Source organism: Pan troglodytes, chromosome 9, assembly GCF_028858775.2.
Source record: "Pan troglodytes isolate AG18354 chromosome 9, NHGRI_mPanTro3-v2.0_pri, whole genome shotgun sequence".
NCBI classification, from domain to species: Eukaryota; Metazoa; Chordata; class Mammalia; order Primates; family Hominidae; genus Pan; species Pan troglodytes.
This window is the reverse complement of record NC_072407.2, coordinates 118,764,768-118,777,756: the sequence shown is the minus strand read 5'-3', so window position 1 is coordinate 118,777,756 and position 12,989 is coordinate 118,764,768. Positions and strand designations below refer to the sequence as shown.

The 12,989-nt window shown below is 56.0% G+C and overlaps 2 protein-coding genes across 2 annotated transcripts; one reads left to right on the top strand and one right to left on the bottom strand.

Annotated features, from left to right (window-relative positions):
* Nucleotides 1–1,161: 1,161 nt before the first annotated feature.
* APOC3 (apolipoprotein C3) lies at nt 1,162–4,230 on the bottom strand. Its single transcript, XM_016946477.4, has 4 exons — nt 4,132–4,230; nt 3,435–3,502; nt 3,176–3,299; nt 1,162–1,470 (listed from the first exon to the last, which is right to left on the bottom strand). Exons 2-4 carry the CDS (start codon nt 3,487–3,489, stop codon nt 1,350–1,352), a joined length of 300 nt encoding a protein of 99 aa, XP_016801966.3. The 5' UTR covers nt 3,490–3,502; nt 4,132–4,230; the 3' UTR covers nt 1,162–1,349.
* Nucleotides 4,231–10,230: 6,000 nt separating this feature from the next.
* On the top strand, nt 10,231–12,831 carry APOA4 (apolipoprotein A4). The gene is made up of 3 exons (XM_522192.8): nt 10,231–10,400; nt 10,758–10,884; nt 11,662–12,831. The coding sequence occupies exons 1-3, from the start codon at nt 10,352–10,354 to the stop codon at nt 12,662–12,664; spliced, it is 1,179 nt and encodes a 392-aa protein (XP_522192.3). The 5' UTR covers nt 10,231–10,351; the 3' UTR covers nt 12,665–12,831.
* The last annotated feature ends 158 nt before the right edge of the window (nt 12,832–12,989 follow it).

The following is a 12,989-nucleotide window of genomic DNA, read 5'->3' as shown; positions in this document are numbered from 1 at the left end:
GGAGTGGGCTTTTTAGTTCCTAACCTTCCAGAGCTACAACAGCAGTCATCCAGCCAGGTCTGGGTGGGAACATTTTCTAGATACGGGTGCTGAGATCTCTCAGCCCAGAGAGAAGCCCTGGGGAATTTTCAGAGCGAAAGCAGTCTCCAGGTGGGGCTGGATGTACTGATGCCACTGAGATCTGTAAAGGAGTCCCTAACACCTGACATAGGAGTGACAAAACTGTTTTCTGCACCAACTGAGCAGAATACACGCAGCTGACCTGGGCTCAAGGTCTGGCCCTGCCACGTGCTGGCTCTGTGATGCTGGCCAAGTACCTTCGCCTCTCTGGGCCACAGTTTTTTCATCTGAAGAGTGGAGCCCTGCTCAAGCCATCTGCAGCTCTCGAGCTCTCTGACCTGACATCTTTCGGGTGGTAGGGACACAAAGGAAGCAGCCTCTATTGGGAGACCTTGTGCTTCTTTTTGGTCCCAGGACACTGCCCCCCGCCACTCCAGTCCGGGTCCCAAGGGCCCAGTCAGCTCAACTGTAATGATGACAACATTGATCAGGCATCTTTACATGCAGGTGCTGTGCCAAACGGTTCGAACGCTCTCTCATTTCAATCTCACGGCAAACCTACGGTGGAGGGGGTACGGTTGTATCCACTTTACATGTAAGAAACTGAGGCTGATGTCAAGTGGTGGAGCCAAGAATAGTGCCTCGTTGCATCTTACTCCAACCTCTAGCCCATCCGGCCTCCTCCCTTCACGTGCGCCTAAGAGGGCTAGGTCGCCTGGATAGGGGAGGTCAGCTCCACAGTTTTGAGTAAACACACACAGTCTCAACTCTGATGACAACTTAAGTGCCAGGCATAGTGGCTGGCATGGGGCACACACTCAAGTCATGTTGTGCAGCACCTAACAGTTTATCAAAGTATCAGCAAACTTATTGTCCTGTTTGACCTTCCGCACAAACCTGTCAAGGAAGGCAGGGTACGGAGGGTGATTCCTACCTTAGAGATGAAGAAACTGAGGCCCGGAGACTGCCCAGCTACCAGAAGGTGGATAGAGCACTGGCCTCCAGGCCTGCCTGACCTGAAGTCTGTCCAGTGCCCACCCACAGAACAGCCTCGGCCCTTTCCCATGCCCAGACACAGATGGCACACTTGCGACGGCCCACTCATAGCAGCTTCTTGTCCAGCTTTATTGGGAGGGCAGCATGCCTGGAGGGGGGCCAGGCATGAGGTGGGGTAGGAGAGCACTGAGAAGACTGTCCCTTTTAAGCAACCTACAGGGGCAGCCCTGGAGATTGCAGGACCCAAGGAGCTGGCAGGATGGATAGGCAGGTGGACTTGGGATATTGAGGTCTCAGGCAGCCTCGGCTGAAGTTGGTCTGACCTCAGGGTCCGAATCCCAGAACTCAGAGAACTTGTCCTTAACAGTGCTCCAGTAGTCTTTCAGGGAACTGAAGCCATCGGTCACCCAGCCCCTAAATCAGTCAGGGGAAGCAACAGAGCAGGGCATGAGAACTCCTCTGGAGGCAACCATGGGACCCACACCCATGTCCCCACTGGACGACACCAGTCAGGACCCCACCACCCTCTCAACTTCACTGGACGACAGCCCTGAGACCTCAGGCAGGAATCCCCCACAGCTGCCACCCTGGGAGAAGAGATATCCTTGCAGGAACCCCAGCACAAGTCAAACCCTGCCATCTCCAGGTCACCTCAGACGTTTATGCCCCTGGGCCTGAGGCACAAAGTGACAGGGTGGGGAGATGTGAAAGGTCAAGGCTGTCATTGTTTTCTGTGCAAACAGCACCGCCTGGAGTTGCACAACCTGGTGGCTCTGAGCAGGGTAGGACAGAGGGAAGCAGCCTCTCATTTGGAAAGTCATTGGAGGACTGATGATTTGTGTGATCTGGGGCAGGTCACCTAATCGCTCTGAGCCTCAATTTTCTCATCTGCAAAGTGAGAAAATAACACCTACCCCAAAGCCGGTTCTGGGGACTAAGAATGTTTATGAACACCTCTGCTATGCCAGCTAATGCCAGTCAGGGTGAGGTGGAGAAGGGAGTAGGGGAGAGGAGAGGACTGATGGGCAGGGGCAGGATGGGAGAGGAAGGACACACTTCTGCTCACACTGGCCCCAGGTCTTAGAACAAAGCAGAAGCACTCACAGGCTTGAATTGGGTCAGGTGGGGCCTCCCAAGGCAAACCCCTAGCCCAGGGGTCCCCAACCCCCAAGTCATAGATAGGTACTGGTCCATGGACTGTTAGGAGCCGGGCTGCACAGCACGAAGTGAGTGGTGGGTGAGTGAGCAATACCACCTGAGCTCCGCCTCCTGTCAGATCAGGTGGCCTTACATTCTCATAGGAGTATGAACCCTATTGTGAACTGCACATGCCAGGGATCTAGGTGGAGGGCTCCTTATGAGAATCTAATGCCTGATGATCTGAGGTGGAACAGTTTCATCCCAAAATCATCCCCGCTGGCCCATGGAAAAATTGTCTACCACAAAACTGGTTCCTGGTGCCAAAAATGCTGAGGACCACTGCTCTAGCCAGACCTTCAGAAAAGGAAAATGGGGCCAGGTGCAGTGGCTCATGCCTGTAATCCCAGCACTTTGGGAGGCCGAGGCAGGAGGATCACCTGAGGTCAGGAATTCAAGACCAACCTGGCCAACATGGTGAAACCCCATCTCTGCTAAAAATACAAAAATTAGCTGGGTGTGGTGGCACGTGCCTGTAATCCCAGCTACTTGGGAGGCTGAGGCAGGAGAATGGGTTGAACCCGGGAGACGGAGGTTGCAGTGAGCCGAGATGGCACCACTGCACTCCAGCCTGGGTGACAGAGGGAGACTCCATTAAAAAAAAAAAAAGAAGAAGAAAGAAAGAGAGAAAGAAAGGGAAAGAAAGGGAAAGGAAAGGAAAATGGAAATGAGGGCTAAAACGGCACGCCCTAGGACTGCTCTGGGGAGAAAGGAGGGACCTGGGAGGAATGCAGTCTCAACTCTGTCATTTCTCCCGCAGCAGCCTGACAAAGGCCCTGTGAGGAAAGAGGAGGCTGAAGAGGCACAGGCCCAGGGGAGGCTGGAGCACCTCCATTCCATTGTTGGGATCTCACCAGGGCAGGGGCGGGTGGGAATGGAGGCAGCTGGCAGGGGGGATGGGGAGGGAGGCCAGCGGGTGTACCTGGCCTGCTGGGCCACCTGGGACTCCTGCACGCTGCTCAGTGCATCCTTGGCAGTCTTGGTGGCGTGCTTCATGTAGCCCTGCATGAAGCTGAGAAGGGAGGTATCCTCGGCCTCTGAAGCTCCTGAGGAAAGAGCAGGGCTGAGTGGGGTGGATCGGCCTCTGGACGAGCCCTGGGCTCCTGCTTGGCCACCCATTGGGACTGGGATCCCCAGGTTGCCTCCACCCTGCCCCCAGCCCAGTCCCACCAAGTGCTTACGGGCAGAGGCCAGGAGCGCCAGGAGGGCAACAACAAGGAGTACCCGGGGCTGCATGGCACCTCTGTTCCTGCAAGGAAGTGTCCTGTGAGGGGCACCCCAGGTCCCCATGCCTCTGGACCCCTCCCTGGGGAGGTGGCATGGCCCCTAAGGTAGAACCTTAGCCGGGTCTGCCAGAAGGAGTAGGGGCTGGCTCCCTGCTAATACGGGCTCTCAGAAGGGGGACTGGTGAGGGGCGAGGAATCGAGGCCCAAAGGGAGGTGGGTGGGATGGAGCAGAAAACCCACCAGACGGAACATCAAGGCACCTGCGGTCTGGACTGATCTCCGTCCAGTCCAGCCAACATGCTGTGTGACTTTGGGTGATTTCTGGCCCTCTCCAGGCCTCAGTTTCCCTGTCTGGGGTAGGACTGGGCTGTCTAAGGCTTCCTCCTGCCCTAAGCCTGAAGAATGAGGGGGAAACCTGCACTTGGAGCCACTTCCAGCCCCACCCACTATGTAGCTTTGGGCAAGTGACACCCCTCCCGGGCCTCCATGTTCTTCAGGTTATGATGAGGGGTGGGGGGCACCCGTCCAGCTCCGAGGCTTCCTTAGCTCTAGCAAGTGCTTCTCCAGGCTTGCTGGCTGGGCTGGGCAGGGAGCTCCTCTTGCCCCTCTTCATTCTCCTCCCCTCCTCTTTCCCCTCCCCAGAGGGCATTACCTGGAGCAGCTGCCTCTAGGGATGAACTGAGCAGACAGGCAGGAGGGTTCTGACCTGTTTTATATCATCTCCAGGGCAGCAGGCACTGAGGACCCAGGGCGCTGGGCAAAGGTCACCTGCTGACCAGTGGAGATGAGGGCCTGAGGCAGGGTGGCCAGATGCAGCAAGCGGGCGGGAGAGTTGGGAAATCCCTAGGAGACTGAGTCCACGCTGCTGTCCCGCCAGCCCTGCGGCCCAGATGAGCTCAGGAACTGGGGGTGGGCCTGGGGAGCCCTCATTCCTTCCTAGCTGACTGGCTCCTCAGGGAGAGGCTGGTGAGAGGGGAAACGGCTTGGACATAGGCCAGGGGCCTCGGGCCCATCTCAGCCTTTCACACTGGAATTTCAGGCCCCTCCCTCCACCAGCCCCAAGCCCTGACACTGCCTGGAGTAGAGGGGTGAGGGGCTTCTTCAGACTTGAGAGCAAGTGGGTGGCTTGGGCTGGGGGGTGTTTGGAGTAAAGGCACAGAAGACCAGGCATCAGTGGCTCCGGCAAGGCCTGGTGACAGGGCTGAGCTCTCACAGCCCCTCCCAGCACCTCCATCTCTGGGTTTCAATCCAGGCAGGCGAGCACTGCTCACCCAGCAGCCCCCCACCCGCCCCCACCCTGTGTGCCCCACCGCCGCCTCCCCCTGAGTGTAGGGCAGGGGTTGGTGGAGAAGGGCCAAGGCCGCTCAGAGCCCGAGGCCTTTGTCCCTCCCTCCACCAGGCTCCCTATTTTGCCCTCTGGACCCACTGATAACATCCCCTGGGGGAGGAGCTGGTCTCATGTCTGGGGCCCTCCCCAGCCCCCACCAGGACTGATTCTCTCGTTCACCTTCCTGGGTTCCTCAGTGGGGCTGGGGGAAGAGCAGCCCTCACTGCCCCCTGGCTGTGGGAGCAACTGGGAGGAACAAGGTCTGGTGAGGAGAGGGCACAGAGGAGTTCTGCGGGGAGTCGGTGGTCCAGGAGGGGCCGCTGACCCTTCTCGGGGCTGAGATGTCCCCTGGGCCCACAGTGAAGCCGCAGCAGGGATGGCAGGATGAGGGGGCCTGTCTTCCAGATGCTGACACCTTGGAGCCAGGACATCTTAGGCTTAAATGATGCCTTTGGCACTTAATAGAATGCAGGCCACAGAGATAACATCTCAGAGCCTCAATTTTCTGAGGATAAAATGGGGCCAGAATACTGATTTCCCAGAGTGGTGCTGAAAAGGAAATGAGATAAAGAAGTACAAAGCAGCGGGTCCACGGAGGGACTCACACCTCCCTCTCCCTCCTAACGCTGTGCCCTTCCCAGACAGCAGAGTCTGCAGGCAGAAGGAGCCTCTAACATAAAAAATAGAGCTCTGGCAGCAAGCTGTCCTCTCAGAAGTAACTAACACCACAGTATGAAATCAGAGGCCTGAGAAAGTGGCCCGGCTCTGCACTCAGAATTCTTTATCGGTGGGTGAGACTTGGAATTCCTCTATTAGCGATCCATTCCTGGCTGGGCACAGTGGCTCATGCCTGTAATCCCAGCACTTTGGGAGGCTGGGATGGACGGATATCTGAGGCCAGGAGTTCGAGACCAGCCTGGGCAACATGGCGAAACCCAGTCTCTACTAAAAATACAAAAAATCAGCCGAGCATGGTGATGCACGCCTGTAGTCCCAGCTACTCAGGAGGCTGAGGCAGGAGAATTGCTTGAACCCCGGAGGTGGAGGTTGCAGTGAGCAGAGATCGCACCATTGCACTCCAGTGACAGAGCTAGACTTGCTCTAAAAAAGAGAGAGAGAGAGAGAGAGATTCATTCCTTTGACTTAAGACTTTGTTTTCTGTTAAAATGCAAATAGAACCCTGTGAAGTAGACATTAAGTCCATTTTATAGGTTAGAAACCTAAGGCTCTAAGGGCTCCAAGTGCACAGCCCATTAGTAGTAAGGCTGGGAACCTTAATCCAGGTCTTCACACACCCCAGGCAAATACCAGATGGCTTAGAGCACAGAGACCCCTATAGAGGCATCAGTCACACGCCCAGAACAAACCTGTCTCAAGTCTCCTGCAAACTTTGGTGGTGGGGTAGAAGGTGAAGAAGTGGTCACTGGAGGATTTGGTATTGGGGATGCCCTTTCCTCTGCTGCTGCGGCCGCTCTATAGCCCCAGAGGCAAAGGCACAGTGGGGACCCAGATCCAGGCAGGGGCCGGCAACAAGGTCCATGGGCCTGGGCGTGCTAGAATGGGCTGGCGGGGTCCCGTGGCCCCAGACCCTCCAAGCCTTTCCATCTGTGCAGAGGGTCTGGAGGAGCCTGGCCTCTCTCTCCTGCATGGCAACGGACCCAGGGAGGTCAGGACATGTGGGTAGAGAGACCTGGCAGGGTGCTGAGCTGGATGTAGCACACCTCCAGGAAGCCTGGTACCTTGTCTCCTTCCAAGGGCTTGGTACCTGACAATAACTGTGGCCCCTCACCAACAGTCCAACCTGCACCCCGGCAGGGGGTCTCTTGGTGGCCAGCCTGAGCTGCCCCTCTCTCCCATCATGGCTCCCCTGGGATGAAGACTGCTCCAGGGAGAAGCCAGTGGTACATGGGAGGAAGAGGGGATTTGACCATCCGGGGCCAAAAATGGTCCTCTGGGGTTGGGCTGTTTCACCTTGTGTCCAGGTGAGGTTTAGTACATGAGCCCCCATGCTCCATGCCCTTCCCACCAGGCTGGGCTGGGCAGCCCTGATTCAGACCTGTTGGCCAGAGGCCCTTGTTCATCACACATCATCATGCTGGAAGTTCCTCCTAGTATCTCACCCAGATCTCTCCTATGGCAACAGGAGCTGTCCTTTAGTTCTGCCCGGGGGAGGGCCCCTTGAAGCATACGTGAGGCACATGTCCGTGTGACCTGCCTGTCCCTGGCTGGATCTGAGTTGTCTGCTCCTGACTCTGACCTCTGGACTGACCCCTGGTTTGATCCCTGTGTGGTTGGCCAGGAGGGGTGGCTGTAGCTAATGCTGAGCTATCAGCCTCATTGCCTCACCAATCATTAAGTCTGCCTGTTGCACAGATAAGGAGAGGCTTGGAGAGGCGATGTCTCCCTCGAGATCACACAGGCCTTTCATGCCCACTAAGGTGGACGTCCCTGACTCACAGGACAAGGCCTGGCTGGAAGGCAGTCTGCTCTTCCCATCAGCTACTTGCACCCTCTAAGACTGAGCACAGGGGGCTCTCATTCTCTCCCTGCTCCCCAAAACAAATCCATCTACAGATTGATGCAAAACATACCCTCAGACTTTGGGAAGTAAATACATTCATTAACAGGTCACGTCCCCGCCACGTTGAAAGGCAGCAGGTCCCCTCGCGAGCGTGGGTGCACGCATGGGCTGTGCCAGTCCCTTGGTTCTTAGTGATTTGCATACTTCTGTGAATCCACACACACTCTGGTGGATGCTCTCGGACATGCTCAAATGGTGCAGGCGCTCCCAGCATGGGTGCACCCAGGCGGGCGGGCGAGACAGAAGCGCCTCTGGACCTCTCACATGCTAGTGGCACCTGCTGCTAGGACTGTAAGTCCCGGAGGTCAAACTGCGGCTGAGGTGTCGTTCGTGACTCAGTCTCCTCCTCCCCTCTGGCCTGGGGAAGGGACAGGAGCACTGAGTACTGACCTTTGCTCCCGCTGCAAGTTGGACTGTGCCTGATTCACGAGCAGGTTTGGGACCGATGGGTTCCAGGGAGGTGAGCCTTGCAGGGGTAAGACGTGGCTAACATTTAGTGATCACTTTTACTATGTGCCAGACATTGTTGCAAGCACTATAAGATCATCTCAGTGAATCCTCACAGCCTAGGAGGGTCTCACCAAGGTAACTGAGGCTCAGAGAGGTTATGAGACTTGCCCAAGGACACACAGGCAGTACGTGTTGGAGCCTGGATGCCAAGCCAAGGAGTGGACTCCAGCATCTGACCCCAACAATCACGGAGAGATGGCACAGGCTGCATCAAAAAGGAGGCAGCATGGTAGCGTGGGGACCACTACAGGGCAGTGGGGACCCAGCAGAAGGGGTGCCAGAGTCAGGAGGTCATTTGACTGCCTTTGACCCTAGGAAACATTAAGCCACTTCTGGAAACTGAAAAAATGAACACAAAGCAAATTAGAGTTAGTACAATTGTGGTCTACTCTGATGGCGTTCATTTTTACAAATAAATGTAGCTCACTGTTGTCAGGCACTGCACTCACCGACAGGAGCCAATAGTGCAACGTGCTGGATGTCACCTCATAGTCACTAGGAGTGGTGTGGTCCGGCAGAGGGACCCATGCTGACGTGGTGTGTCACCTTCTCAGTGGATGTTTGTGTGTGATTATGCATGCAGCCTCATTTAGAGATCCAATAGACATCTAAGTAGAAGACCTCCTGGGCACCACAACCATTGCCCTCCATCCCCCAATGGGAGGTTCCCTGAGAGCCTCAGGTCCCAAGATTCTGCTCAAGCCAGCTGCTCCTGCCCAGGGAGTGTGGCTGGGGGGCAAGAAGGGCAGGAGTCAGGCCTCAGGCTGGTCCCACCCATCACCCTGCCTCTGGCCCACCTGGCGCCCCTCAGAGGGCTGAGTCTCACTCTGCCACTCTCACTAGAGGAGGGAGCACTCTGCTACCCTCCCTGCTTTGCTCCAAATCAGGAACACAGTATGATTATTATACAGTATGATTATTATAATAACAGCAACTATTTTTCAGAGCTTACTCTGTGCCAGGAGCTCTATAGGCAGCCCTCTGTATCCTTGGTTTCTGTGTCCATGGATTCAACCAACCTTGGATTGAAAATAATTTTTTAGGCCGGGCGCAGTGGCTCATGCCTGTAATCTCAGCACTTTGGGAGGCCAAGGCGGGCAGATCACGAGGTCAGGAGATTGAGACCATCCTGGCTAACACGGTGAAACTCCATCTCTACTAAAAATACCAAAAAAAAAAAAAATTAGCTGGGCGTGGTGGCGGGCGCCTATGGTCCCAGCTACTCGGGAGGCTGATGCAGGAGAATGGCGTGAACCCGGGAGGCAGAGCTTGCAGTGAGCCGAGATCGTGCCACTGCACTCCAGCCTCGGTGACAGAGCAAGACTCCATCTCAAAAAAAAAAAATTGCACCTGTACTAAACATATACAGACTTTTTTGGTGATTATCTCCTAAACAATACAGTATAACAACCATTCACACAGCATTTCCGTCGTATTAGGTATTATAAGTAATCTAGAGATTTAAAGTATGTGGGAGGCTGTGCTTAGGTTATATGCAAATACTATGCCATTTTATATCAAGGACTTGAACATCCATGGATTTTGGTATCTGCAGAGGGTCCTGGAATCAATTTCCCATGGACACTGAGAGATGACCGTACTACCCACTTCGCAAGCAATGTCTTCTTTAATGTACTGAACCATCCCATTGTTCAGAGGAGAAACTGAAGCTCAGGGCTTTGAATAACTAGACCAAGGAGGCACAGCATGGGAGTGGGACATGAAGCACTCTACAATTAACCCTTTCAGGACAAGGCCCTGTCTCCCACACCCATCTGCCCAAAGGCTCTCCAGGGCCCCCTCCTCTTGGGTGTACCTTGACAAGAGACCTAGATTTTAGCTCACTATGCTGTCTGCAGTCCTGGATGGTCCCACTCCAGTGTCTGGTGCTCTGAGATGGAGTCAGCGTTAGTGGCGGATGTGGAGACTGGGGGGACCTGTCTTCACTGGGGTAGACAGAGGAGATGTGGACTTTGCCCCCCATGAGCCCGGCACAAACCCAGAGCAGCCAGCAGGGCCTCGAGGCATCAGTCCCGGGCTCATGGGCTCCCTGAGGTGTTTCTCCTACTGTTTTCCGTTCCCCTCCTCCCTTCCATGCTGAGGTTGGTGGGGTGGGGGTGGGGGTGCCCACGCACGGAACAGCCACCACTTCTAACTATCGCCTAAGCCCTGGTCTGCTGTCAGCTTCCACGTAGTCTCAGGGTCACAAAAGTCCAAGAGGCCTCTTGGGAATGTGTCACCTTCCAGCGTGGAGTCACACTGAGGAAGGAGGCGGGGAGGGCAGCCGGGGGGTGGTGATAGGGAGAGAGTTTAAATGTCTGGCTGGCTCTGAGCTTCAGTCAGTTCCCACAGCAGCGCAGGTGAGCTCTCCTGAGGACCTCTCTGTCAGCTCCCCTGATTGTAGGGAGGATCCAGTGTGGCAAGAAACTCCTCCAGCCCAGCAAGCAGCTCAGGATGTTCCTGAAGGCCGTGGTCCTGACCCTGGCCCTGGTGGCTGTCACCGGTGAGTAGAAGCTGTCTTTGGATGGCACTCCTGGGCTGCTGCTCTGAGTAGTGCAGGATGGAGGCTGGGCCAAAGCAAAAGGACACTTCTGAGTGCCCATCAGCCCCCAGCTGGACATGAGGTCTGCCTGGCTGCCAAGTGGCTCACAGGAGAGCTGGCCCAGTCCCAGTGGTGGGCCCATTGGCATTGGTGCCATACCAGTTTCATATATCCCTGTGGCTTCCAAAAAGCTAAGCTCAGACAGGGAAAATGGCAGGTTGAGGCACCCCCACCATCATCCAGTCTGCAGCTCAGAGCTGGAGCAGAGGGGCCACAAAGGAGACGGGGCCTCATGAATTGCTCCCTGTTACCACCCAGGAGCCAGGGCTGAGGTCAGTGCTGACCAGGTGGCCACGGTGATGTGGGACTACTTCAGCCAGCTGAGCAACAATGCCAAGGAGGCCGTGGAACATCTCCAGAAATCTGAACTCACCCAGCAACTCAAGTAAGAGGGACTACAGTGTGCGGTGGTGACGGGGAATTCTTAAAGGCCATGCAATGCATTGGCAAGGGTTGAGCTTAGAGACAGGAGCCCTGAGCTTAGGATACCCACTGCCCTGCCACTAACTGGCCGGGCCTCTGAACCTAGGATCCACATATGTAAACCGGAAATTTGGACCGAATAATCCCTGCCATGTCCTTTTGCTTTGACGTTCTAGAGTTTGAAAAATGGCCACATCCTATCATTCAGGCTCATGGAAGAGAGGGAGGGAGGAAAATGTCATGTGAGCTGATTTCTAATACGTTTCAGAAAGACAGGCCCCAGTGGAATCAAGGGGAGGGAGGTGGGAATATTTGGGAGGCCCCTGGGCACAGGCAAGGAAAGCAGCACCTTGTGCCACTGGAAGACCCCAGCAGAGGTCAAGAAGACAACATTGTGTTACACAACGTGATCCTATGGCCCAGAACACTCCCGCTGGGAAGGACCTCAAAGTCCCACCCTCTGCAGACAAGGAGGGGAAAGCAAACTGCTGGAGGTGATATGGTGGGTAGATTCTGAGACAAACTCTGTGGGAGATCCCGAGATAGAAATTCAGCATCATAACTTAGTCTGTGACACCCATCCTCTCCAATCTGAACCACCATAGGGAGGGTGAACTCGGTACCCCTGAGCACTCACCTGTCCTAGCAAGTGTGCATAAGGCGAGTGGTATACAAGCAGACAAAGTCTTGCCATGTAAATGCCAAGTGTAACGTGGCCTCCTTGTGCCCTTCCCCACAGTGCCCTCTTCCAGGACAAACTTGGAGAAGTGAACACTTACGCAGGTGACCTGCAGAAGAAGCTGGTGCCCTTTGCCACCGAGCTGCATGAACGCCTGGCCAAGGACTCAGAGAAACTGAAGGAGGAGATTCGGAAGGAGCTGGAGGAGCTGAGGGCCCGGCTGCTGCCCCATGCCAATGAGGTGAGCCAGAAGATCGGGGACAACGTGCGAGAGCTTCAGCAGCGCCTGGAGCCCTACGCGGACCAGCTGCGCACCCAGGTCAACACGCAGGCCGAGCAGCTGCGGCGCCAGCTGACCCCCTACGCAGAGCGCATGGAGAGAGTGCTGCGGGAGAACGCCGACAGCCTGCAGGCCTCGCTGAGGCCCCACGCCGACGAGCTCAAGGCCAAGATCGACCAGAACGTGGAGGAGCTCAAGGGACGCCTTACGCCCTACGCCGACGAATTCAAAGTCAAGATTGACCAGACCGTGGAGGAGCTGCGCCGCAGCCTGGCTCCCTATGCTCAGGACACGCAGGAGAAGCTCAACCACCAGCTTGAGGGCCTGGCCTTCCAGATGAAGAAGAACGCCGAGGAGCTCAAGGCCAGGATCTCGGCCAGTGCCGAGGAGCTGCGGCAGAGGCTGGCGCCCTTGGCCGAGGACGTGCGTGGCAACCTGAGGGGCAACACCGAGGGGCTGCAGAAGTCACTGGCAGAGCTGGGTGGGCACCTGGACCAGCAGGTGGAGGAGTTCCGACGCCGGGTGGAGCCCTACGGGGAAAACTTCAACAAAGCCCTGGTGCAGCAGATGGAACAGCTCAGGCAGAAGCTGGGCCCCCATGCGGGGGACGTGGAAGGCCACTTGAGCTTCCTGGAGAAGGACCTGAGGGACAAGGTCAACTCCTTCTTCAGCACCTTCAAGGAGAAAGAGAGCCAGGACAAGACCCTCTCCCTCCCCGAGCTGGAGCAACAGCAGGAACAGCAGCAGGAGCAGGTGCAGATGCTGGCCCCTTTGGAGAGCTGAGCTGCCCCTGGTGCACTGGCCCCACCCTCGTGGACACCTGCCCTGCCCTGCCACCTGTCTGTCTGTCTGTCCCAAAGAAGTTCTGGTATGAACTTGAGGACACATGTCCAGTGGGAGGTGAGACCACCTCTCAATATTCAATAAAGCTGCTGAGAATCTAGCCTCAACTGGTTGCCGGATGAATCCTCCTTGCAGCTGGGGAGGTGGGGAGGTAACCATGACTGGGCAGAGCTTAGCAGCGGCCTGGCAGGAGACACCCAGGATTGGGGAGATGAGACTGCAGGAGAGGTAAGGGCCCGGTGGACTGGAGGCGAGTACATGGGGA